The sequence below is a fragment of the Euwallacea similis genome, chromosome 36, assembly GCF_039881205.1.
Source record: "Euwallacea similis isolate ESF13 chromosome 36, ESF131.1, whole genome shotgun sequence".
Classification (NCBI taxonomy): domain Eukaryota; kingdom Metazoa; phylum Arthropoda; class Insecta; order Coleoptera; family Curculionidae; genus Euwallacea; species Euwallacea similis.
Window position 1 is genome coordinate 1,060,534 of NC_089644.1, and position 27,348 is coordinate 1,087,881.

The following is a 27,348-nucleotide window of genomic DNA, read 5'->3' on the forward strand; positions in this document are numbered from 1 at the left end:
AAATCCGTGCAATCTAAATAAATCGATACTAAACGAGCAAATATTGCCATACCCGAAACAGTTCCTTTAGATGATGGTTCTCGCTTTGCAACTTCTTGTTGGTAACGTATAGATTCATGTATTGCTTCTTCAAATACGTGTATTTTCTGTTCAAAGATTCGGCGAAGAGGCTTCGATGCATAGATTGAAAATTAAAAATCTGGGAGTTAATTAAAATTGCGTTTAATGTGCAAAATAAGAGGGCGTGCAAACCTTCAAAGAATGCTCCATAACATTTTCCAAAGGCCAGAAAAACATTTGTGCTTGATTGTCCATATGCTGCGATAGTTCCATAACAGAAACAGATTTGTTGCAAATACGGCAATCTTTGGAATAGCCTGCTGGACCTATAGTAGATATACATATTCGCGAACTGAATACTGAAGTACACATATTGACAAAAATCTTTAAGTAGCTGTTCTTAAAGGATAGTTATTTATAAAAATTAAAAAATAAAAATGTGAAAAGCAATACGGTTATAGGAGCCATAGTCAAACTGCTAGCAGTGCAATATTGTAGTCATAACCATTCCGAATTAGGATAAATAAATTGATTAAAGGTATTTTTTTATTAAAAGTAAAATAAATGATTTTTTAATTAATGAAAAATAAAATATTTAAACTAATTATAATTTGATTTAAATAGCTTAATTAAAAAAATCTTATTAGTACTCATCGACCTTTTCCAAATAATTACTATTGAAATTCCTTCCAATATTTGGCACTTTGAGTTCTGGGAGAATCGCATTTTAGATCTTTAATTCAGCTACTGTTCCTCCGTGGTGATGGTAGTACCTATTTAAATATCCTCCTACTTATCTCATATAATACTTAATCAAATACCTAAGAAAACCTACCTAAAGCAAAAATAGAAAAGTAATTTTCTATAAGAAATGCTATTGAAGACATTTGTGTAAATACAGAGTATTTCCTAAGTACAGTCCATACCTTTAGGATACCATTTGTTATGGTATTTAAAAAAAGTCCCTATAAACATGTGCCCGGAAACGCTTAGATTCCGAGATACAGAGTGTTGAAATTAAAAAAATTTATGTATATTATTATTTGAAATAAATTTTGAACAGTCAATGTTATATTTTAAAATTTTGTAGTTATTATACGTTAATAAAGAGTTATATTTTTGGCATAAAATCATTTTTATCTACCGCAAATACCGTAGTTAGGCGTGAGTCAATAGACGTTTTACATTTTCAACTCCCAACATTTTACAACAAAAATGGTCTCTTGATTTTTTGCCTAATACTAACCTACTCTTAGAAAAGTGACCGGCAACTACAAATAACAATCATAGACAATCAGTTTCAATACAAAATCAAAGCATGTTATTTTTCTAAAAATAAGTTAATATTAGGTAAAAAAATCAAGAGACTTTTTATTGTAAAATGTTAGGAAATTACGAAAATAATAAAAATGTTAAAAAACACATTGGCGTTCTACATTGCATAACGAAAGTGACGACTAATTCACGCCTAACTACATCACTAGCGGCACGTAAAAAATTACTTTATATTAAAAATGCCACTCCTTACCACCATTGCGATAACTGCAAAAATTTAAAAATGCAATATTAACAGGTCTCAATATATTTCAAATAATATTATATTGTTTTTAATTTTCAAGATCCTGAATCTCAGAATTTAAGCGTTTTCGGCTGTATATTTATAGAAATCTTTTTTCTTTAAATACCATAATAAATTGTGTTCTGAAGTTACGGACCGTACTTAGGAAACACCCTGTATATTGCAAATAAGGTCAGTTTTTCCAGTGCTTCGCAACAATAATTTCAGTAATTAAGTACCTGCTTTACATTGACGATGTTTCTGTTCAAATGCGACCAGAACCAAAAATTATTTAGATATTTACAGGATGTCACAATTAAAATTTGCATTCCAAAAAATCTCACATTTCGTCTAGATGTGAGAAAAATGCTAAAATATGTCAATTTTAACTTGAGAGAGGACCAAATTTTATCTTAACGTCGAAGTAATTTCTACACTTCTCCAGCGTCCAGAACTATCCCTTTAAAAACTTTAAATGGCAAGAAGGGCCGTGTGACACATCATTTTGAAGCTTCTTCCATTTTCTATTCAATCATGTTTTTTTTCGAATTTGAGCAATTGGTTTTTCAGAACACTGCCTAGATCACTGTAAAAGGAAACAAAAACGATTATAAAAAAGCAATTCAATTCAACGAATATTTTGCTCAAAATGTCTACCACCAACCTTCACACAATAATACAAGCTATTTTGAAAAACTTCTCTAACGTTTTGCAGCATTTCTGGCGTAATCAAATGGCACTTTGCGACGATTCGTTCTCGGAACATTTGTAGAGATGCGGGTGATGTAGCTTAAACTCTAGACTTTAAATGGCCCCGAAAAAAGAAATCTAGGAGGTTAAAAATTTCGAACGTTAGTGCAGATAAGGTAACATTTCTTAGTCCGTTCCTACCAAGACAAATCGTTTACAATTTGAACGAGAGTATACCGGATTAACAAAGTTGAAATTTCAATGAGCCTTCAACAATTTCGTGATTCTGAAAAACCAATAGCTCAAACTTAAAAAAAACATGATTGCATAGAGAATGGAAGCAGCTTCAAAATGATGTGTCACTCGGCCCCTTTTGTTATTTAAAGTTTTTGAAGGGGTGGCTCTGGATGCTAGAGGGGTGTAGAAATTACTTCGACGTTAAGATCAAATTTGGTCCTCCCTCAAGTTAAAATTGACATATTTTAGTAGTTTTCCCAAATTTGGACGAAATCGAAGATTTCAAGGGGTTTTAGTTTAGGTTAGGTTTAATTTAGGGGTTTAGTTGGAACACCCTGTATACGAAAAAAAGTACCTAATTTAAATTACTTTTGAGCACCTGAATAAGGGCATCAAAAACCATAGGATGTGTCTCAGGGTAATTACTGCTTTACGTTACGCATTGCAGTAGTAATTTCCTAGCAATAAGAATTTTCTTAGCTGCGCCTTGGAGAGCTTCAAGTAAACTAATTATAGCTCAGAAGAAAGGTGTTTATAAGTAGGTAAGGGGAGAAAATTCCTGAGTGAAAGAGAAAAAGAGAATGCGAAAAATTTCAAATCAGGGATCATGCTTAGAGACAGCGAATCATTCACTAATGGGGGGAGTGAGAGCCCTGCAAGCTTTGAATCTATAGAATAATGCTGTGAACCATGTTCTTACATATCGAAATGTGCATTTCGATAGACAAGATCTATATCAAAATATGTATATAAACGTAAAAAATAAAAGGTAAAAATTCCGGTAAACATTAAAGACTTAACTGAATAATTTGACATTATTTTCGGCGGAAGTTGTGACTGAAATTTACAATGTTTTAATCTCTATGTAAACGTTCAGACTTTATTATTTATTCGGGACACAACGCGGTCTATTAGTAATGCTGAATTTAAACAAAAATGCAAGAAATGATTCAACTTACCAGGCAGGGTTATGCACTTTGCACAAAATATATGACCGCACTCTGATAAAAAGTACTTTACTTGTGGGTCATACTTCAGGCTGCACTTATTGCAAAACACCCAATTCATAATTAACCTTCTACCTCCTTTTAAATTAATTTAGATGATAAAGTTCGTAGATCTACCTTTAAAAGTAAAAAAATATGAAAAAATTTGAAAAGAATTTCAAACTTAGGCGGAAATTCCTCCATTGTGGGTGATAGCACCCTCTGGCGGTGCCATATGTCAAATACATCTTATACGATCGCAATTGATCAAGCCCAAGCTGAAAATGTAGCAACGTTGCCGCTAGCATTATTGCTTTGATGTAACTACAATATTGTATAAGGTTTTCTGCAAATTTTGGAGTACCGCTAGCAATTTTATTTTAAAACTAAGAACAGTTTTAAATTACCACAAATGAAGCATTTTTTTTGAACCATCAGAATTCGTAATCCGGTAAAACAAGCAAACGTCATAAAGCAGTTTAAAAATACTAAGTTTGTATTCTCTAAATGGAACATCCCATATACTTATATCAACATTTATGCGTGGGCAATGCTTATATTGAAAGCCCAATATTACATAAAAAATTAAAGCTAGAATATATGTATTTCTTCTTAATCAGAAAAACTTAGGATTTTGAAAATATAATAAGGTACAGAGGGTTCAACTTGATATATTGAATATTTTTTAACCAGTTTCGGATGTTCGCCTGTTTTATTGCGTTACGAAATTTGACAGTTCAGGAAAAATACTTAAATGTTAGTCCTGTATAAGTTTGTTTAACTCTTAAAATAAACGCAGTAGAAGTGCTATAAAATATATAGAAAAACCCTACAAACTATTGTTCCTTAAGCGTGTTGTAGTAATAATGATATACAAGGTGTCCTAGAAACAATATGGTACAAATTATACCTACATGCAGCCTGCAAAACATTATATTTAACTAAAGCAGCATTTTATTTCAGCTTTACGTGATGTTTAAATCAACTTTGTTAATTTTTTAAATTGCAAATACAAGGTGATAGAGTGTTAAATATAAGTAATCTAGCAGAGGGTAAAGTGCCTCCTTATTTAAGATGGGTCAGTTCGTTTGGGTATGAAGATAAAAATGGATTTGTACTTTGTGCTAAATATTCTTTTGGCCGTATCTTTTGAAATGGCTCGTAAACCGAATTGAATTTGGGTGGTATAATTTTCAATGTAATATTTACACCGGTCTGTGTATAACACAACTAATGGGTTCCTGGTCAGGATTATGGAAAAAGTATTTTTATAAAATTTTAAAATTTAGACACCTTTTGTATTATTTTTCTGAAAAGGACTTCCTGAAAAATAAGAGATAAACCATGAAACGTCTATATCCCGTAATATTATACAAAGAGATCATTTAAATTTCATTTAGGAAGAAAGGAACGTATGTCGATAAAAGTAAATAAAGCAGCATAACCTCACTCGGCTCCCTTATCAAAAATTAATTTTAACGTCATTTTACGGCATATGATCAAGCTACGACGTACTTTTTATCTACTATTTCTCTTGTGTAAAATTCCACAGCTAGCTAGATATGAAATTTAAATGATCACTCTATATCTACGCTATGCATTTAGTTTCCCAACATAGTTGCCAGTTCTAATCTCAGGACTTGTACAACCAAACCCCTATGTAACCCCATCTACTTCATTGCGTTAAACCTAATCAAATCATAAACAATAAAATAGGTTATGACACCTTTATGTGGAAGTTGAATTATTCAATAATCTTAAATTTGGAAATGTTTAAAAACATTTTAAGATTAAATAGCAATACAATACGCCTCCTAAAATGCGGTCAAAAAAATTACAGCGGTATGCAAAAATCACGAACACCTGCATGCAGCATGATCCCAGATAACCATTTTGTATTCTCTTGTTATGGACCCCAAATCCAGCTGGTCCGACACAAGAAACAAAGCTCTAGAAGAAATCAAAATAAAGAGAGCGAAACAGAAAATGACGATGATAGTGAAGACCTCAGTGATCAATTTATAGATAAAAACTCTAAAGTTCTATATATTCACGTGAGTTCAATGCGAGTGGATGGGATTTTAAAAACCGCCCTCGGAATGGCCAGGGCGAAAATAGAAGCGTTGTTTTATGAGAACAAAATTCGTATAAATGGACAGAAAATAATGAAAAAGAGTGCAGTTGTGCAGAAAGGGGATGAAATAGATCTTATAAAAGGTCCTGATTTAAAAAATCCCAATTTCATCAACGTTGCTAGAGTAGAAATTTTGTCCTTAAAACCAAAAGAAGAATCCATAGAAATAAAAATACGAAGATGCAAATCCCTTAATATTGAAGCATATTAGTATACCAAATCGTACGAGGTGCTCAGTTATGATTTCACTCAGCTTTTCAAGGGACTTAATGGTGCATTACTTCTAGTTATGAAATGGGACTTTTTAGAAAATTAAGGCATTTCCTTCATATAGAAAAGAAATTTTGTTTTATTTTCTCTGTAAACCAAACTTTAAGAAAAGAGCAGCATGACTTGATTTTTTTCAGTTTTATAAGCAAAACTTTCTTATTGTTTATTGATAGCTGGTTTTTAAAGCCAGAATTTAATTCATTAAAATGAAAGTTCTCAAACCCATAAAGGCTCTATGAGAGCTAGTTATATACCAATCATATTCCAATGGATTTCTTACCTTAAATTTCAGTTAGATTATATGGCAGTCTATAATAGAAGAACAAATTAAAAGTCTTTTTTTCTGCATGAAGAACACACTTTCATTCATTAAAAAAGCCTTTTTTTGTAACTAGAACTTATGCACTATTCAATTCCCTGAAAAAGAAAATTATGATTAAAAATGTGTTATTATTGGCCAGACTATAAGTGACTGCCTTAAAAGTCGGGTATATTGTAAAACATTACATGAGGTTTTGTAAATAAATAAATTATATTTAGCAAAAACTGTTTTATATTAACTAAGGCTAAACAAATTTTAATCTAAAAAACACTGGTAATAAATACTTAATATACAGTAACTTAATCTAAAAACTGTACATATTTCTGCAAAGTTCTCAGAGACTTGTTAAGATTTATTCAATTGCTAACTATGTAATATTTTGAATATAATCCAGGAACAAGGGTCCAATTCTCAGAAATCTAAATAGAAGTATTTCGTATTCCCCTGTAGTAATTTGTTTCCCCACAATCTCGCCAAAATGGCTCATTTTAACATGATTCAAACACAAAATACTGCTATCCAAACTTGAGACAATAGGACCCTAGTTCATTGAAGGAAAAGATTCAAATGAGGGCATAGAAAACTGGAATCAAATTAATGAAAGCTCATTGCTGATTTAAATACCCTACTGGCCATTTCTTACATGAATATGTCCCCATATGTGACAAAGCTACGCGATTTGTTTGAATTGTATCACGGCAACCTACTAACGCCATTTGATAAAAAAATTATTCATATTTAAATTATTGTTTTCTCTGGCTTTATTTAAGCCCTAGAAGGGCCACAACACCGAACATTTCAATTTCAGGTTGGTACAACTGAGATAATTATCTGCGAGGGCGAGGCGTTAAAAAACAAGTAACAAAAATCAGACTTCTGATGTGCAAACTGCTAAAGGCACAACTGATTACTACTCTGCAGAAAGGAGTCTTACCGAATAGTTGTTCTAACGGAACTCTTAATAAGAGTTATAGAGAAATATCTTTTACAGCGTCAATATTTTCTCCATATCCTGCATTTTGAGGCCTTTCCGACGTTTTTTTATCGATAAGAATAAAATCCATATCAAGTTTTCCACTGTGCGACGAATAGCAACTGCGGAGAAGCAATAAAAGTAGTTTTTCCTCCTTAAATTGCATGACTTCAAACCGCAAGTAACGAGAAATCATCAAAACATTCTAAACACAAATAATGACTACTACTATTCAAAACATGGTGGCCAATCTATTTCAAAGTTATACAATTTTTATAGGTGGACATTGTATTTTAAGCTCAATTCTTAAATATTTTTAAGAATAAAATTAAATTTCCCTCCTCCGACACAGTTCAACACTCTTCTGCATTAACCATAACTAGATAGAATTACATCTATTTAAATGCCTCAATCCACCTGATTCACACAATCAAATATCCCCTAAAATTAATTCACGTTACATCCTAATCCAGCATTCGATACTTGGTTCCAGATGCCGAAGAATTAGAAGTCTATCAATATTTAGGAGAATCAGTTTCAGGTAGAACTATTTGGACACAGTTCGTTCATCTTAATACTGCTACTAGTTGCTTTACTGTCAACAACTGATTTAGGGCAAAATTAGTGAAACAAATAGGTGTTCAAGTAAAATCGGACACCCCGTATAGCAACCACAATTAAAATTTGCAGTATTTACGTATACTTCTGACGTTAACCTAAAACTATCACTTAGGTAATAACGACGAGCTTAAATCATTCATAAGAAAATTATAAACAAAGTTAGCTTTGCCGCGACTAGCTTGAGGTTTTGAATTCCTAATTTGGTCTCGCAGTAAAATGTCACCAAATAAAGATGACAAAGTTTTCGCGTCATAACCGTTATCACTAGTGTACTTTAAAAGCTCCTGCAGAAACATACAGATGTACAGGAAAACTGTTCGATGAATGTCGTTTAGTTTTTGCAAAATTAACTGAAAAAAAAAATAAAAATTACATGAACAAAGTTACTTGCGAGCTAAACACCTGTCGGCAGTTTTCGAAATTATTTGCAGCGGCTATGCAAACATCCTGTAGTTCAAATGGTATTACAGGGTCTTTAGTGTAAGATAAAAACAAAAGCAATGTTTCGGCCACAGCCTGCGGAGTGCCAGCTATAAAACGTATTAAGGAAGAATCAGATGGTTTACAAAATTCTAACAAAGGCACTTTGTGAAAGGATACGTAAAGGCTCTTGTGAACCGTAGTCAAGCCAATCTCTAATTCTTATTAGTTCCTCATGAAGGGCACATGACTCGAACAAATCTCTAGTTTTCAGTCCATATCTATATAAGTGATCTATTAGAAGCCACAGTTCTCTAGGTACCGAATAACGTATTGGCAAACTGTTCTAAAACATTCAAGAGTTGAAGTTCACATTTAATATGAATAATCCACAGGAAAACTTACAACTGAACTATATTCCTCTTCATTTATATTCATTACAGGTACTTGCATCCTCACCAGTGAAGACAGCGATTGTGTAAAACAAGATTTTTGACATGTCCCATTGATAATAATAAACATATCTTTGCCGCCTTTAAGGTGTAAAACTAGAATATCATAAAGCGTGTCCACATCGACATCTAGATTTACTTCTAATCGGATATCACAAGTTTCTCCTGAAATAGAAAATACTTCATAAAAATTGGTCCAAGAAGTTACTAAGACATACCTGGATTTATACTTCCACAAAAAGGAAGAATTCGCAACCAATCTTTGCAATAAGTCTCTTCATCCAATTTCTTTATAAATTCGAACTCTGCAGGAACCTAATTCATATATACAGGATGAGTCTTAAGTAATGGGACACAGAGCAACGATGGATTTATGATATAAAAATAATGCAATATAGCTAAATTTATGTTATTCCAAAAGTTGATAATAACTGAGATACAGGGTGCCAAAGTTGAAAAATGAAATCAAATTTTCTTTAATATCTCTGGAACAGTTCGGGCTAATTTCACGAAATTTCTTATATAGGGGTTTTTGGAGATGGTCAATTCAAATTTATCGACGATTTCGGTGTAACTTCTAGATTGTGCCACAATCGACAATTAGGAGTCATTTAAACCATTTAAACTTTTTTGTGCCACGGTGTATGTCATTTGGACTCATTAAAATTTGTTCCCCTACCTTTTCTAGTTAAAAAAGTTATACCTTATTGGTGTCGCTAGGAGCAACGGTTTTCGAGAAATTCAATTAAATAACTTAAATTCCCATTTTTTCTACTTGTTGACATGTAACAACATAATTTTTTTGTATTGTTAAAAAAGCACAAAGATAATATGAAAACAATTTAATACCGTAGTTGGTCTTCTATTGACATATTTATTTAAGTTCCAAACGAATATTTTAACAATAACAAAAAATTAAAAATTAAACATATCTTCCTGTGACAAGAAATGTTCGACGTGTCCACCATTTACTTGGATACATTTTGCAATTCTTTTACAGAACGACCTCTTTATTTTAAATAGCAATTGTTCATTCCGAAATAATGTGGCTGCATTTTGAATTTTGTTTAATAATTCTTCAGGTGTATTTATTGTATTTTGGTAAACCGAAGATTTCATGTAACCCCATACACAAATGTCCATAGGATTGAAGTCGGGGCTCCGTGGGGGCCAGGGTATTTCAAATTCACGTCCTATACAACGATTGGCAAAACGTGTACTTAAGAAATCCCTTACTGGGCGGGAAAAATGTGCGGGTGCACCATCTTGCATAAAAAACATTACTTGCCTTAAATTCAGAGGCACATCATCAAGAAGGTTCCCTAGTTCATTTTGGAGGAACTCTAAGTACAGAGGACCATTCAATTTGGGTGGTAATACATAGGGTCCTACGAAATAGTTGTCAATAATCCCGCACCAAACATTTATTTTAAATTCGTGCTGAAAGTGGCGTTCAGTAGTTAGATGAGGGTTTTCTGTGTCCCATGCATGTTTGTTACGGTGGTTAATTATACCTCGACGGGTAAAAGTTGCCTCATCCGTAAAGAGGACCTTATTTAAAAACAGTGGATCTTCATTCTGGCACATACGAAAGAAGTTACAAAATTGCAATCTCGCTTGAAGATCGACTTCACATAAGTTTTGTACCGGCGTAAAATGGTACGTGTACAGTTTCTCTTCATGAAAAATTCGCACTACTGATTTTTGACTTACTCCTGCACGTGCTGCCATACGCCTTGTGCTTATTTCTGGGGTATCAACAACGCCTTCTAGAATTTCTTCTTCTTGCTCTGGTGTAATAATTTTCGGGCGTCCAAGGGTTTTTTTTTATGTTGAAATGAGCCGGTCTCACCCAATCGATCGTAAATTCTTTTAATCGTTTTAAAATTTGGTTGTTGTCGATTTGAGTACATTTCGAAATAACGTTGACAAGCTTGACGCCCGTTATAATTTTCTTGGGCGTATACACACACCATATCTCTCATTTCAACATTAGAATAATTATTATGTCTCGGCATTTTAATTAAATTGTAAATTTATTTGTATACTTTACAAACACAATGCAGTGAAACTGAATTTTTGTTTGACATATCTTTGTTTTCATATGTTATATCATTCATTTGTTATATCATAGACTACTAAGATAAAGTAACGTCGTAATTTTTTTTGTTATTGTTAAAATATTCGTTTGGAACTTAAATAAATATGTCAATAGAAGACCAACTACGGTATTAAATTGTTTTCATATTATCTTTGTGCTTTTTTAACAATACAAAAAAATTATGTTGTTACATGTCAACAAGCAGAAAAAATGGGAATTTAAGTTATTTAATTGAATTTCTCGAAAACCGTTGCTCCTAGCGACACCAATAAGGTATAACTTTTTTAACTAGAAAAGGTAGGGGAACAAATTTTAATGAGTCCAAATGACATACACCGTGGCACAAAAAAGTTTAAATGGTTTAAATGACTCCTAATTGTCGATTGTGGCACAATCTAGAAGTTACACCGAAATCGTCGATAAATTTGAATTGACCATCTCCAAAAACCCCTATATAAGAAATTTCGTGAAATTAGCCCGAACTGTTCCAGAGATATTAAAGAAAATTTGATTTCATTTTTCAACTTTGGCACCCTGTATCTCAGTTATTATCAACTTTTGGAATAACATAAATTTAACTATATTGCATTATTTTTATATCATAAATCCATCATTGCTCTGTGTCCCATTACTTAAGACTCACCCTGTATAATGATAAAAGTTAAGTTTAATTACATACAAATAAAGAGAATGCTTACCACCCCAGTATTGGCAATAATGATTTCTTTATACTGCGGCTCCCTAAACCGAACCGACTCAAACGTTACTTCAGTCTGATCCACCGTGACTTGAGGCAGAAACTCGTTCTCATGTTTGTCCATCTTCTTCAACAAATCTTCATGCACTTTTCTATATTTCACGGGATCCACCACACTGATCTCTGATTTGAATAAGGCGCTTACTGGTTTATGATCGCTTATTCGTAAATCCATATGACTCCTTTATGGAAAAGATTTACAAGGTCAATTTAAGCTAGCAGGACTCTGGCATTTGGCGGAAATATATACAAATATCTTAAACTTCGGCTCCCTGTACCTCAAAAACTAATGGTTTTCCGACATATGTATATATGGCATAACAGAGATCTCATAAAACTGTCCATTGAATATCGTGCTAACATTAACTGGAACCCTGATCAGAATTAACCTGTTTATTGTACAAGGATCGCTAAGATACACACTGTACGTCTATGAAAGTTATGAGGTGTCAATATCATACCTGTAATGTACTTGATGAATGCCTCTACCGCGCCACAAAATTCGATCAGTCCAGGCAGGAGGGCGAGCCTTTTCGCTGGTGTCATATACGTCGCTGTGCAAGTCAAATTTATACGTAGGTGGAAAATTTATATCGCCTTCTACATAATCCTACAATTTTTTAAATAATATTCTCAATTAAGTATTTAATATCCGAAGGATATCTCACCAATAAAACGTTCCCTCTTTCGCGTTGCTGACTGAGTTGATCCACTTTTAGTAGAGTATTCATTTCACATCTTGCAAGCAATGTTTTAACTTGTGTGTTAGATAAGTCAGTAATACGATAATTTAGGTCTCCCAACCAGTACACCTGACTTGAAGGAATATAAAGTGCAATATTACTGATCATTGGAGGTATAAGGTAGTGACATGATTAAACGCGGTAAGATATGCAAAAGAGTGCATAAGTAATTACTTACTCATGATCTTTTATAGACTGTGGATTTCTTTTGAAATTAATTCGAGCATTGATGTCTTTGTAATCTTGATTTCGGCGTTCGAATTCGTCTACATGGGCGGCAAGATGACAATTTACGAAGCAGAGTGAGGTATTGTGCAGTTCTAAACGTACGGCCACTCCGCCTTTGTTCCCCTAAAGAAAATTTGCACGTAATATTTTTACTTTCAAGCGGTTTTATTTTGTACAAAATTAGCCGCACAAACTTTACATTCCAAAATCTGCACAAGCCATTTTGGCAACATGTTTTTAGTATACAATGTGTCCAAATAAATATACATGAGATTAGAGAGAGAAATAGAAATAAAAGATGATAAATACCGTGTAGTTAAATTGAGTATTGAAAAGGTGAAAACTTCTTACATTATACAAAATAGTTAATTGGAAATATTGAAAATACAAAGTGTTTCTGTAAAGTGGTTTTCCTCAATTTCCTTCCTAATTTATAAAAAAATAATTCATTTTTCATTAGAATTTTAAGTTATATTTAAAAAGGTGCTGATTGTCGTGAAGATTTGCAATTATTTACATGTAATATAAAAAAACAATTCATACTACCAATAAAACCTCTAAAAGAACTAACCAAACCTATAAAAATAAAAACAGATTAAACCGTACTTAGTTGTTTGCAGAGTTATAGCAAAACGAATGGCATTAATAAAATGCGCACCACTCAGACAAAACTAATAATTACCAAAAAAAATCTGCCATTATAAACATTTAACTTTTTGTAAAGATAGTCTCTTTCCTAAACAAAAGAAATTCATCTAAACTTTTCTGCAAATTAAATGTAAATCAACTCACCATCTTTCCTAAAAGTCCAGTTCCCACAGTATCACAAGACACATTCTTTACATGAGGGTAATGTTGATTATTGACAACGACAGCTAACTGCATCCCAACTAATCTTGCTAAGGCAACTAGCCTATACTTGGCTTTCGGATTTAAACCATCCATAACAAATTTCCTAGCAAAATTTATTAGATTTTGCACTACACTTAGAGTACAAGACTTACTGCCACTCTGCCTCTCGTGGTGTATCATTAAAAATAAAGGCCTCCTTACTGAGATCAATTTCCTGAAAACCTACCGCATATACATCTGGAGGATTATCGTTACAGCTAAGCCAAGGTTTTAAGGGAGCAGTAGGTGCTTGTCCATTTACATTCCAAGTACCGACAAAAACCCTGTGAAATTCCTATGAATAAACTAATACTCACATATTTGATATCTTACGTAAATTCCTGTTTTTCAGTGAACTCAGAGTCCCTCAATTTTAGCTGATACTTTAACAAGGATTCTCTATTGATGGCTGTTTGGCCCTGGACCAAACTGTCTCGAACAAGAACGAAGTCAGACTGGAAAAACGACATGTTATTTTAACGGTTCTCCCATTCATTTAGAATGTACTTATAATAAACATTAGCTTATAAGGTAACATCCACAAATAATACAAAATATAAGATTGAAATTTGATTTCCATAATTGTCTATACTGGCCAGATAAGAAACTTTATCACATTCAGACTTTTATCAGTAGGCTGATAGTGGCTTTTGAAGTGCATGTATTGATTTGGTTTAGCAGCAAGTTATTGTTCAACCTACTTGATCATTCATTTGGTCAGAGTTCCTGATGACTTGGTTAATGGTGCCAAAATATTTTTCAAGCCAAGTGAAGTTTGGTTTGGTATTTGAGACTAAAAATGAAAAAAATCAATAAAAACTGAGGAAAAACATGTTAAAGATACTAAAAATCAGCATTCAAATTTAACAGTCATAAATTTTTTGCGATGAATGTATTCTCTGTGTCTTAATTTACGACCTTGGTGTATAATATACAATGATTTCATATTGGTGCTTCAGTTAGAAAAAAATTGTTTTGGGCAAAACAAAGCTTCTTGAAAATATGGTGAACGCAAAATTTAGTATATAATATATTATATTCCATCAGTAGCTTCAAAACACACATAAAAATCAAGTACATTCTCACGCCTTGTTTCTAAAATAAGTTAATAATGACAAATATATAGCTCATTATTTATGTAGCAAGCTAATGAAGACGGTTACCATGGAGATAAATGTGAAATGAAACATTGACGTTATTCTTATAATTCAAGATGCTTTATACGGTTGTGTTTCTGATTTAATTTATTCTTCATTTAGGCAAGTTAAGTTTATTGTAATTATTGTAATTGTATCAAATCTAGTACTGAAAAAAAATCGTATATTGTATGTATATCTTGTGAAATGCTTATGACCATCACATCTTAGTTTCCTCAGCACTGTGCTCCTTTTGATTTGAACATTACATATTGGTCAGACTTGGTGTATAATGCACTTTTAATTTATTTAATTTTACTAACTCTCTTATCAATAAGTTGTTGCTTACTTTCTATTATAAAGCAGTCAATTGATTGAATAACATACTTATAGGCAAGAGAGCATAAAATAACTTTGTAATATATGTCCCAGTGACTGATTTTTAAAATATTCTGACAGTATTGTACAATATATATGTCACAATATATTAGAAACTTTTGGTTTACATATGTTGTGGCTTGTGGTTTCAAAAGTAAATTAACAACACCTTATCAAGTTATGGAAATTTGCCCTATATGTACTTATTTACCTGCTTTTTCATTACAAAACGTAATTATCATACTAAAGAAAAACAATAAATACAATGTCATAGAAACGCACCTTCTTTAGCTTTAATAAGCTCAGCTGCAAATGTGCAACTTTCTTTTCCCACTTCAATGCTGAATTCATATCTGCTCTGTTTATATTTTATAATTAAAACTACATTGTTTTGACCAGCTGTAGGTTCAGTTTCTAAAAGTTTAAATTTCATTTTAATGTAAAATAAGGCAAAATTGAAAAAGTTGACTTACCACAAGAGAAATTTTGATCTATGGGAATAACAGTTTCAATGGACAAATCTGAAAAGCTTACAGGTGGATTTCTTGAAGAAACAAGAGCAAATAAAGCATTAGACTTATTATATTCCACTAGAGCTAGTATCCTATTGCTGTTATTAGAAGGTCCTTCAATTACAGAAACATTTAGATGAATCTGGAATTTGTTGTTAAGAATTATTCTTTTAGGTTGAGAAATTGAGATTTTTCAGTTTAGCTTAAAGAATTTCATACATATCATACATGTGGTTAAAATAATATTTCATTTTAATTTAGACTGATATGCCTCACTCACAAATGAAAGATTAAGCAATTACAAAGTTTTGCAGTTTTTATGAATGAAGCATTTTTGTTATTTATTGATTGATTAAAAGGATACACTGCGAACTACCTCAGCTGCCAAAAACTTTGCTTGCACAATGTTATAAATTTCTTGATTACTGGCTAACATTGTACAACTGATGAGTACTCAGATGAATATTATGTGTCTTGGACTATTTTACTATAATTGTTTAGTTATATTTTACTTTTTTGCTCTTTCTAGCCTGGGAGATGAGATCATCCTGATGAGTATTTGGAGTTGAGATCCGCCTGCTGAAAACAACAGCATCATCCAGCAAATAGATGTTCAGATGATTTTGATGATTCTGGCCACTCAATGCTGTCTATTAATCCATAAGCAACGTATTAATTTTTCTTAGAAATTGAATGGGAAAATTAAAATATAGACTTTCGTTTTCAATTTTAAATTAAAATCATTCAATTATTAATTATCTAGAAAAAAACATACCTCTGAAGTTTATTGACATGAAAGCTTGTCGATTGTCAAATCTAAAAGACAACATGCAATCAGACGACCAATCCTGACTAGTCCTAACTGAACTTGACCCAATCAAAATTTCTGTCCTTATCTTCTGGAACCTCCCTCATCTGTGCTAAAGAAAAAGATGGAGTGTTGGTAACGAAATTCCGTGACGCGTTATATTAGGGTTTAACACTATTTCTCTTAGAATATAAAACATCAGGAAGGAGGAATACGGAATTTTGTTCTGATGAGAAGTGCATCGGAAGTCAGCCATATTGATTCTCCATGTCATTGCTAACGAATTTGTGTTTTTTAATTTTTGATCATTTATTTGTATTTGTTTAAATATTATAGTTAATATGGGGTTATTTAATTTTTAAAAGTGATTGTTGTTGGGACCGTTGCTGGTGTGAGTCTCGCGCTCTCTCGCTCACTGCACTCGCGCCACTCTAGCGCTCTCTCTCTCTACCACCGCCTAGACGGTACGCGGATCTTCCCGCGTTGTCCGGCGATTTCGAGAAGGGTCAGTCCCTTCTAAAAAACACGGCGAAAGAATATAAAAAGTCGCTGGGAAGTAGCACGCATTCTTTTACAACGTGCTTCAAGTGAGAACGTTATAGTGCAGTGAAGTGTTCTTTAGTTGTTAGTCGTTATCTGTATTATATCTTGGGTATTAAATAAATTAGCTCCCCAAGCCCAACAATTTTGATTGAGTTGTGCATTACTACTTTTATTTGCAAAGTTAATGTTACGTTGAACAATGGTAAGCTGTGTAGTCTGTAGTTGTTCTTTAACGCCAGCAAATAAAACTAGGAGAGTAACATTTCTTAGGTAAGAACTTAAGTATAAGTTATAATATCATTTGATTAAAGCAGTTATACACGCTAAAATGTTTGTTTAGTAAGGTTAGGACTCCGCAGCCAATTAAGCTATAGGTGACACATGTAAAATTACATAAATAACATTAGTTCATAAGTAGATAACAAAGAACTATTTTCAATTTCAGTTTTAACTTCGTATGTAGCCATATAATATGTGTATAGCTAATTACAGTAGAAAAATATTTTTAGCCTCCCCAAGGATGCAAATAGAAGGGAATTTTGGATTACATTTGTAAAACAGCCTAATTGAATTCTAAACGCAAGTAGTGTTCTATGTTCACACCATTTTGAGGAAGAATGTTTTGATAGAACATTTAAAGTAAAAGTTAAATTTATACTTTTATTAAGTTAAGTCTCATGGGGATTATTATTTATGAGTCTTTTCTACAAGTCAGCTTCATTCAATCTTTTTGTCAATTTGGCAATTATGCTGGGGGATAAATTTCTAATTTCCAATGAACAGTCACATCTTATAGATGAAGCCATTTATCTGATCACTAATGTGGATTTTCCCTTAAACTTCTCACAACCTTATATAGACCTAGAAGTAAGTTGAAAAAATTTCATTTTTCTTTTACAAATTTTATATATACAGTTATGGCCAAAAAAATAAGAGCGTCGTTTAAAAAATCTATTATAAGTAATAACATTTATAATATTTATTCTAAAAATATACAACTTGTTTCAAAATATTGTTCTTAACATCTACTATCTTATTTGCAATACTAGACTACAATATATTACAAGACACAAGAAATTCAAGAATTTTATCGCAAATTCGAGTGGTCAAAAAAATAAGAGCGTTTAGGGATATTGGGATATTTGATATAAATCATATCAGAAATACAAGTATATTCGTCACTTAATGGTTTCGTGTGTGAATTATGTTTGTTGTTATAACTTAACCAAATATTATAGACACCAGTTCATGTCCTGTTACAGAATTATTTAGTCTGGTACGAGGGATTTATTTGTTAGTTATGATTGTAAACAAAACAGGAAAACCGAGAGCAAAAGATGGCCGAAGATGCAATCCCTGGACCCGAATGTTTTAAGAGTTAGTTAATTAAGATTCTTTGAAAATAAAAGACGCAGAGCACTTTATCGTGTGTAATATTGTGTTTAAAAATTGTGTAAAATGGGTCGCAATCAACATTGCAGTAGTGAAGAGCGTCGGATAATTTTACAGTTGCGTGAACGAAGAAAAACTTACAAATTTATTTGGGAACCACTTAATAGATCTCATTCTCTTGTGGCAAAAGTATTAAAAGAAAAAGATATGCAGCAAAAACCAGAGTCCCGAGGCCGGAAACGTAAAACTACAAGTAAGGAAGATGCTCGTTTAATACGTGAAGTGGCAAAAGGTCCTTTTCTGACGTCTACAGCTGCCAAACAAAATTTCAACTTACCAATTAGTGCTAGAACTATTCGAAGACAAATGCAGCAGTTCGGTTATAATGGTAGAATTGCGAGAAAAGTGCCCTATTTAAATAAAATACATCTTAAACGTCGCATTGAATTTGCAAAAAATAATTTAAATCGTGTGCATTGGAAAAACATTCTTTTTTCGGACGAAACCAAAATTAATTTGTTCGGAAATGATGGGAAAGTAACTGTGAGACGTCGGATAAATGAACAACTAAACCCAAAAAATACAATTTGCACTATTAAACATGGTGGAGGCAATATTAAAGTTTGGGGCTCGTTCTCGTATGAAGGAGTTGGTCCGATTTATTTGATAAAAAAAACATGACAAAAGAAATTTACTTGGATATTTTGCAAAATGTTATGTTGCCTTATGCCGAAGAAAATCTGCAATTGAAATGGATCTACCAACATGATAACGACCCTAAACATACCGCCAAAGTTGTTAAAGCGTGGTTGAATTCTCAAAATATTGACATTTTACCTTGGCCATCTCAATCCCCGGACATGAACCCGATTGAAAATTTGTGGAAAATTCTTAAAAGTCGTGTAGCTTTAAAAAAAACAACGAACGTGAAACTTTTATGGAAAAATGTTCAAGAAATCTGGTATTCTATTCCATTAGAAATCTGCCGCAAGTTGATAGACTCCATGCCTAAACGATGCGCTGCAGTATTATCCCAGAAAGGATATCCGACCAAATATTGAGTATAATATTGTAATTACAGCATTTTTGGTTAGTTTATTGTTCTTTTATATGTTTTTTTCTAGTTTTGAGAGCTATTTCTAAACGCTCTTATTTTTTTGACCACTCGAATTTTCGATAAAATTCTTGAATTTCTTGTGTCTTGTAATATATTGTAGTCTAGTATTGCAAATAAGATAGTAGATGTTAAGAACAATATTTTGAAGCAAGTTGTATATTTTTAGAATAAATATTGTAAACGTTAATACTTATAATAGATTTTTTAAACGACGCTCTTATTTTTTTGGCCAGAACTGTATATATATGTATATATGTTAGAGTAATTAAATATTTTACCAATAGAATTATAAGTCGATCCTATTTCTTTTTTTTCTGATTTAATACACTGGGTCGATGGCCCAGTGTAATCCGATATTAATGATGTTAACATAAACAAGGGCCTGAACGTGGTTGTAGGGAAAAAAGGGAAGAGGTTAAAAGGATGATTTTGTTCGGGCCTCTTGGCTCCAGATGAGTTTTTTTTTGGTTTTTGTTGGAAAGTGAAAATAAAAAGTGCTGTCTGCGGAATAAAGTGTCTCATTTTCAATCCACCTACTAACATATACAGTATGTCCACAGATAGAGGGCCCAAGAGGACAAATGGACCAAAAATGTAGTTTTTCGACAAAAAGTCATTCTTGATAAAAGTTTCTGCTGCTTGAAAAAATACGATTTACGAAAATAACTTTGAACTTTTTTATACAGGGTGCCCAAAAACTATGAACACATGAAATACTATAAAGAATAAGCTACCTTTATTTCTCATTTTAGAGCAAAATGGTAAATAAAAAACAGATTTCAAATCCTATCCAAAGTTTGCATACAACATTTTAACTGAGTATTCCAAGTTTTATTTTTTTTTTAATTCAAACAATTTCTAATTTTATCTTTTTCACTTCATTTTATGTATTCACAACAAGCATGACAACAAATGTCACAATATTAAATTTAAAAAATGCGTCGAATACGGGAGAGGTGTGTTTGAATAAGTAATATCTGCTAACTTTCATTTTGAATTATTTATAAACTATTTATAGTGGATATAATAGTGGAATTTTGTATGTAAACTTTGGATAGGATTTGAAATCTGTTTTTTATTTACCATTTTGCTCTAAAATCAGAAATAAAGGTAGTTTACTCTGGATAGCATTTCATGTGTTTGTAATTTTTGGGCACTCTGTATAAAAAAGTTCAAAGTTATCTTTGTAAATCGTATTTTTTCAAGAAGCGGGGACTTTTATCAACAATGACTTTTTGTCGAAAAACGACATTTTTTATCCATTTGTCCTCATGGGCCCTCTATCTGTGGACATACTGTATATATATTAGGTGTACAACTTTGCTTCCGCCGTTTTTGAATAGATGTATGTAGCGGTAAGTAATGATCGAAATAAATAACCCCATGTGGGCATGCAGGAGCCTTGGGCACCTGTTAACATAACCTCATAAAAATATTAGTCTATTTGTGTCTTCATCATAAAGTTATTCGCAATTGAAAATGTCAGTGTACGAGCCAAATTCTCGTCATTTGCGGGAGGTTTTACTTTTCTGCTTCAATATGAAGAAATCTGCTGCTGAGGCTCATCGAATGCTCTCAGATACTTATGGGGAAGCCACTATTAGTGAAAGGACATGTCGTGAGTGGTTTCAGCGCTTCAAGAACGGTGATTTTCACGTCGAAGACCGACATAGCGGTGGAAGAAAGAAGGTTTTCCAAGATGCGAACTTGGAAGCATTACTTGACGAAGACTCGTGTCAAAGTCAACAAGAATTGGCACAATCATTGGGAGTGACTCAACAAGCAATCTCAAAACGCCTCAAAGACATGGGAATGATTCAGAAGTAAGGATATTGGGTGCCGTACGAGTTGAAACCAAGAGATATTGACAGGCGTCTGTTCGCTTGTGAACAGTTGCTTGCAAGGCAAAGACGGAAGGGATTTCTGCATCGTATTGTGACTGGGGACGAGAAATGGGTTCATTACGATAATCCCAAACGCAAAAAGACTTGGGGATATCCCGGCCATGCTTCCACGTCGACGGCCAAACCGTCTATTCATGGTTCCAAAATCATGCTCTGTATTTGGTGGGATCAACTCGGCGTAATATATTATGAGCTGTTACAACCAACTGAAACAATCACAGGTGCTCTTTATCGAACCCAATTAATGCGTTTGAGCCGAGCATTGAAAAAGAAACGGCTGCAATACAACGAGAGACATGATAAAGTGATTTTGCAGCACGATAATGCTCGACCCCATGTTGCGCAAGTGGTCAAGAAATACTTGGAAACATTGAAATGGGAAGTCCTACCCCACCCGCCATATTCTCCTGACCTAGCTCCTTCTGATTATCACTTGTTTCGATCCATGGCACATGGGCTAGCTGACCAACACTTCCGGTCTTATGAAGAAGTAAGAAATTGGATAGAATCGTGGATCGCTTCAAAAGATGTCCAATTTTTTCAACACGGGATTCGTATGCTGCCCGAAAGATGGGAGAAAGTAGTGGCCAGCGATGGACAATACTTTGGATCCTAAAGGTATAATTAGTTTTTTACAATAAAATCGCGAAATTCGGAAAAAAAACGGCGGAAGCAAAGTTGTACACCTTATATAATATATCTTTTAATATTTACATATTATACAGGGTAATTCAAAATATTATATTATATATATATAATAATTCACAAATACAATTCTGTATTTGTGAACATTTACAACAGTAATGTTACAACTGTACGAGTGGTTGTCTCATGGGGATGTTATTTATGAACCTTCATCCAACATTTTAGCTAATTCGGCAGTTATGCTGGGTGGTAGATGCCTAATTTCTAGTGAAGAATTATATCTGGTAGATTGAGAGGCCATTGGTTGATCACTAATATGAATTTTCTGTTGAACATCTCACAACTTTATATAACCCTAGAAGTAAGTTGAAAAAATTTCATTTTTCTTTTACAAATTGTGTCATGAAAAACTAAGTCGATTTTGTAAGAACATTTTTTGGAAAATCCTTATAATTTCCGCAGAAAAAATTGTTAAGGTTTAACCATGGTATAACTGGAGTACTGTAACATTTACTTGGGTCTCCCACGTGTTAATGGTTGGGAGTTGAAAACATGGGTGATCCAACTTAATGGTAACAATTTATGATGCCAAAGTTGCTTACACATGTAAGCTCACTTCTTTTATTTTAGGCGAAGCAGGGTCAGCGGTGCCTGTTTCATTAAGCTTGGCAAATGAGAAACTTCAAAATGACATTGAAATTAAACAACGCTTAGATGAAATCAAATATCCAAGGGAAGCAATTGAGAAAATCAGGAAAAAGCCTTTGGAGAACAAAAATCTTGTGCCAGTAAGTTCTTTCTGTATTATACAGGATGATTGCTTGGTGAATGTAGATGTTTAGACACATGATTATAGAGGCAAATTGATATGTTTTAGAGCATATTTACTACTTAGCTATATAGAGAGATTGCCTGGAAAAAGCATGAATCTGTGGAAGATGTGCAAAGGTGATAAATATGAAAATTGAGCATGATGTGGAAGTTTATGAGAGCTACACTCCTAAACTATTTTAAAAATTCAAGCAGCACTTCTGGAAGTAGATATCTCCGTATTTCAAATAAAACAGCCTCTTTATTATTGTATTTTTGAATTGAATTCAAAATTCTAGAAATATTTGTGCTTGAAGTTTGACTCTTTAGGTGGGAATCACCCTGTATATTATTAGAGAAACGCGTCCCTGACAGATTGTTTTGATTGGATTGCAGTTTATTCCTGAGATTGTAGTAAGTGAAGCAAGGTCATTACCAGAACCATCTTCAGTATCATTCATAGACTTAAATCTCAGTTTTCTAATGAAGTTTCTGATATGATTAAATTTTCTGACTGTATTGGAGGTTCAACAGATGTGATTTTACCTGAATGCTCAATTTTCATGAGTAAAGGAAATAAAAGTACCTTTAAAATTAACTTGACATGAAGTAGTATTTCTTTTGATGATAATTTTGTAGATCTAAGATATGATATTCCAGCTAAGAACCAATCGTCATAAGAAATCGAAGAACGAAGTGAATTTATTCCCGATTTTAGCGAGTTGCTGTCGAATACTGAATTTAAAAATGATGCTTATACAGTTGAATCTTCCAATACCAATTCAAAAACTATCAATACTGATTCAGTCCGCGAACTGATACCAATGGTCGGTGCCCTTAATCATAACTTGTCATCCAGCCAATTCTAACCACATTCCGAAATAATTCCTGACTTTGTCGCTGATTATACTCCACCTAAATCGGACATAATTCCAGACTCTATTACGTCCCTCAGAACCCAAAATTCAACTTATTCAAGTGGAGACATTCCTTTGACAATACCTCGGCCACCTTTTTTCAATGCGTCCTCTAAGTATCTATTACCTGTGCCTATTTTATCCTTAAACTCTCCACTCGCCGAGTAGGCATGAACGAGTGATTTCTTTTCTGATAAAGGAGGAAAGTTTCTGGGAGCAGTTGCCTTCGGATCTGTGTTTTTGGCGGTAGGGTTGTTCGACAAACCAGTTGCTGTTAAGAAGATATCTCTAGATCCTGTAGACAGTGATCATATTGTTAAACAATTTAAAAATGAAGTAGAGGTGCTCTATAAATACAAGCACGAAAATTTGGTGACCTTACTAGGATATTCGTGCGACACTAACACATATTGTCTGGTGTACGAGTATGTTCCGGGAGGATTTTTGTATGAAGCACTCCAGGTAAGAGACTCGACTACAACATTGATGTATGATTAGATGACATAATTAAAAGATTACTTTTTGCAGAGGAAATGATTTGCCCAATGAGCCCAGCCCCAAAGTTGTCAGCAATCAGACCTTACCGACAATAGAAGTTGATTCATTAAAATATGTGAGTAACTACTTTTTTTGTATTGTGATTTAAAAACCAATTAAAATTACTTTATGAACTTTTCCATAACAATGAAAAGTAAAAGAAAGCAGTAAAGCCTAACAAAATACATTAATGACTGTGACATATAATTGTTTTAGATAAAGTCGTTTAATCCAGTTCATAAAGAACCCCATGCAGAAAGGAGATTTTCACCAAGCAATATCTGTTTCTGAAAAGCAGAGCTCTTTTATGGTCCAGGACGTCCCCTCTTTATTGCCTCTTTCTCCAAGAACTTCCAAGCCTCATCTTGATAAGTCACTAGAAGATACACCTCATAAAAATGGTTTGAAAAGAGAAATTACTGAACTTCAAAGAAGAGATATTTTAAAGAGTTACAAAAACTTACATGAAAACCTATGCACCAAAAAAAAAACAAATTCATTCTTTGAAATCCATATTAAGAGAATTAAAGAACAACATTTTCTTAGAAGAACAAGAAGTAATCCTGTTAGAACAATGTTGGGACAAATAAAGACATTATTAAAAGGTTTTTCTAAAAATCAATAAGAAAAGTTTTGAATCTTTGATGAAAGCTTTCACTACTACTCTTCATATCTTGCTTAAAACTTACAACTATACCATATGACAAAAATTCCAAAATTATTTACCGAATCCCAAAACTCTTAGCAAGTGGTATTCATCAGTGAATGCTTAACCTGAGTTTACATCTAAAGCCTTGTCACTTTTACAATCTAAAATAAATCATATAGGGGAAAAGAATCTATCATATGTTCATTAGTTTTTGATGAAGCGTCTATTAGAAAGTATTTACAATTTAGTGCTGAAAAGTATTTTGAATATGTAGATTGGAGAAATTCATTAGAGAGTACCATCATTGACTTAACCACAGAAGCTTTAGTTCTTATGCTTGTGTGTATTAATGAAGCATAAAAATACCTAAAGGATTTTTTTTAATGCTGGTATAAAGCTTTTCTGAAGAAGAATGTACTAATGCTATGAACAGATATAGGTGTTAAAATTAGTAATATTTGATGGTTATATTACTAACTTTAATATGTGCAAATTATCAAACTGTCATTTTTTAAAAAACAATATTAAAGTGGATTTTCAGCTTCACAATAATACATATTTTTTATTTCCAGGTTAATCACACATGATAAAGTTTGTTAGTAATTGATTTGGAAAAAAAAGAGATTTATAGATTTAAATGAAAATACCAATACCATACCAATTTTGAATTTTTCTAAAAATTAAATATTTTGCCAGAAAATGAGAATTTGTATCTTTGGAACAAGTTCAGAAAACCACATATACATTTTTCAAACTGAAAAACTAGACTTATTTAATTTAATCAAGTTAGGGTTAAATTAGCCCCTTAACAATATAAATAGCACTGTCAAATAACAACAAAATTGGGTAAAGGATATTTAAGATATTACGAAAAACCTTTTTTTTAAGTGTGACACAAAAACAAAGCATTTGCGGACCCATGTTTATATGAATTTTTTCCTTAAAAATCAATCAAAGAATCACCTGTTAAATTTATTACAAATGCTTTATTAACAACCTGTATATTGTAGGTTTTGTAACTTTTAAACTAGACAAAAAATTGCAGTGTAAACACTGCATATTTCAACTGTGCGACGATAAAGATTTTTTTTTATTTCTTGATTTACTATAAGTGAAAAGGTGGTGTAAGTTACCCAAGCGATTATGTGATATCAATTTGCGTTCAGTAAGAAATTCCTTAAGGGACAATATAATATTGAACGAAAAATTAATAAAGAATTTATATGCATTAAAATATTTAGATGTTTTCTAAATAAGAATTTATTTAAAAATATTCACCGGTGCGAAAAATGGAGCACTTGCATTTTTTTAAATGAAGATTAAATTTCAAAGCTTTAATATCAAGGAGGTTCAGTTATGGTCTGAGCTGAAATTTCTCTTGAGGCGCATACTGAACTCTATATCGTTCCAATGGGATCCCTCGCGGCTGTTAGGTACATTGAGGAAATTCTGCAAGATTTTGTCGTCCCATATGCCGATTTTCTTGGCGATCAGTACATGCTAATGCAGGATAATGCTAGACCTCATACTGCAAGAATAACTTAGCAGTATTTAAACGAGGTCAACATTCCCGTTATGGAGTGGCCAGTATTAAGCTCTGATATGAACCCAATTGAATATGTTTGGGAAATGCTTGGACAACGAATACGCAGTCGCGTTCCTACTCCCTTAACTTTAAGTCAGCTTCAAGATGCTCTTTTAGAAGAATGGAATCTTATTCCACAAGAGAACATCAGGGATTTGATTTTAGGCATGCCAAGGAGACTTAATACATTAATTAGAAGTCGTGGGGGCAACACACTATTAAAACTCCTTTTGAAAGAAAATGTTTAAGTTATCGCTATTTTAACATTAGTTTTTATTTACGGTTTTTCTAATTGTGTTCTTTTCTAGTGACAAAGTTTGTATATGTATTTTTAAATTAATATTTAAATTGTTAGAACACATATTATTTTGTTCTTATTTAACTTTTTACATAAGAAAAGCATCGCAAAGCTTTGAAATTTAATCTTTATTTAAAAAAATGTAAGTGCTCCGTTTTTCGTGCCAGTGAATGTATGTTATTACATACATAATAGTTTTCCCTTGAGAATCATAAAATTTTATTGTTGAAATTGATTTGTAATTAATCTTTTACAACTAGAATAAATTTGATTTATAAAAATATATCATACACAACGACAAAATAAGAGATTTGTAAATTAAATTAATTTAATTTAAGGGGCAATAAAAAATTATTTTTGTATATTACGAGTATTTCTAAATACCAGTTTATGCAATGTACAGGTAGGTTTTGGTTAAATTTTGTTTTGTTATTTTTTTGTAATTATGTAAATGTTAAATTACTACTTCGTTAAAAAATGTATTGCAAATTTATTGTGCATGTATCTAGGTGATAACTATGTATTTATAAATATTGGACTGAATATTCTCTTCATAAATGCTGAACCTACGCCACTGTTCACCGGAAACGTCCAATCCGCCATATGCAACCTCCATTCCGGTCAAACATTATTTCCCACATTCCTCCTGATGTTTGTTAATCTAAGCTACTTTT

At 32.6% G+C, this 27,348-nt stretch overlaps 4 protein-coding genes across 5 annotated transcripts; 2 read left to right on the top strand and 2 right to left on the bottom strand.

Moving 5' to 3' along the window:
* Positions 1-28: 28 nt before the first annotated feature.
* On the bottom strand, positions 29-3,679 carry LOC136418606 (probable E3 SUMO-protein ligase RNF212). The gene is made up of 3 exons (XM_066404709.1): positions 3,505-3,679; positions 253-386; positions 29-199 (listed from the first exon to the last, which is right to left on the bottom strand). The coding sequence occupies exons 1-3, from the start codon at positions 3,611-3,613 to the stop codon at positions 29-31; spliced, it is 414 nt and encodes a 137-aa protein (XP_066260806.1). The 5' UTR covers positions 3,614-3,679.
* A 1,557-nt stretch (positions 3,680-5,236) lies between these two features.
* On the top strand, positions 5,237-6,464 carry LOC136418672 (mitochondrial transcription rescue factor 1). The gene has a single exon (XM_066404807.1). It carries the CDS (start codon positions 5,262-5,264, stop codon positions 5,874-5,876), a length of 615 nt encoding a protein of 204 aa, XP_066260904.1. The 5' UTR covers positions 5,237-5,261; the 3' UTR covers positions 5,877-6,464.
* A 7-nt stretch (positions 6,465-6,471) lies between these two features.
* On the bottom strand, positions 6,472-16,149 carry Ocrl (Oculocerebrorenal syndrome of Lowe). 2 transcript variants are annotated; one of them, XM_066404792.1, is made up of 17 exons: positions 15,834-16,149; positions 15,431-15,611; positions 15,240-15,371; positions 14,145-14,236; positions 13,777-13,898; positions 13,557-13,727; positions 13,345-13,507; positions 13,235-13,288; positions 12,503-12,675; positions 12,250-12,397; positions 12,043-12,191; positions 11,523-11,763; positions 8,942-9,038; positions 8,677-8,888; positions 8,452-8,617; positions 8,254-8,381; positions 6,472-8,201 (listed from the first exon to the last, which is right to left on the bottom strand). In XM_066404792.1, the coding sequence occupies exons 1-17, from the start codon at positions 15,903-15,905 to the stop codon at positions 7,956-7,958; spliced, it is 2,547 nt and encodes an 848-aa protein (XP_066260889.1). In that variant the 5' UTR covers positions 15,906-16,149; the 3' UTR covers positions 6,472-7,955. The 2 variants fall into 2 exon arrangements, with proteins under 2 accessions (XP_066260889.1, XP_066260890.1); XM_066404793.1 differs by lacking the exon at positions 13,235-13,288 and having other exon boundaries at positions 6,475-8,201; positions 15,834-16,136.
* Positions 16,150-23,185: 7,036 nt separating this feature from the next.
* Positions 23,186-26,975, top strand: LOC136418607 (uncharacterized). The gene is made up of 7 exons (XM_066404710.1): positions 23,186-23,270; positions 23,328-23,361; positions 23,407-23,519; positions 23,625-23,721; positions 23,785-24,067; positions 24,134-24,218; positions 24,359-26,975. The coding sequence occupies exons 1-6, from the start codon at positions 23,186-23,188 to the stop codon at positions 24,140-24,142; spliced, it is 621 nt and encodes a 206-aa protein (XP_066260807.1). The 3' UTR covers positions 24,143-24,218; positions 24,359-26,975.
* Positions 26,976-27,348: the final 373 nt, after the last annotated feature.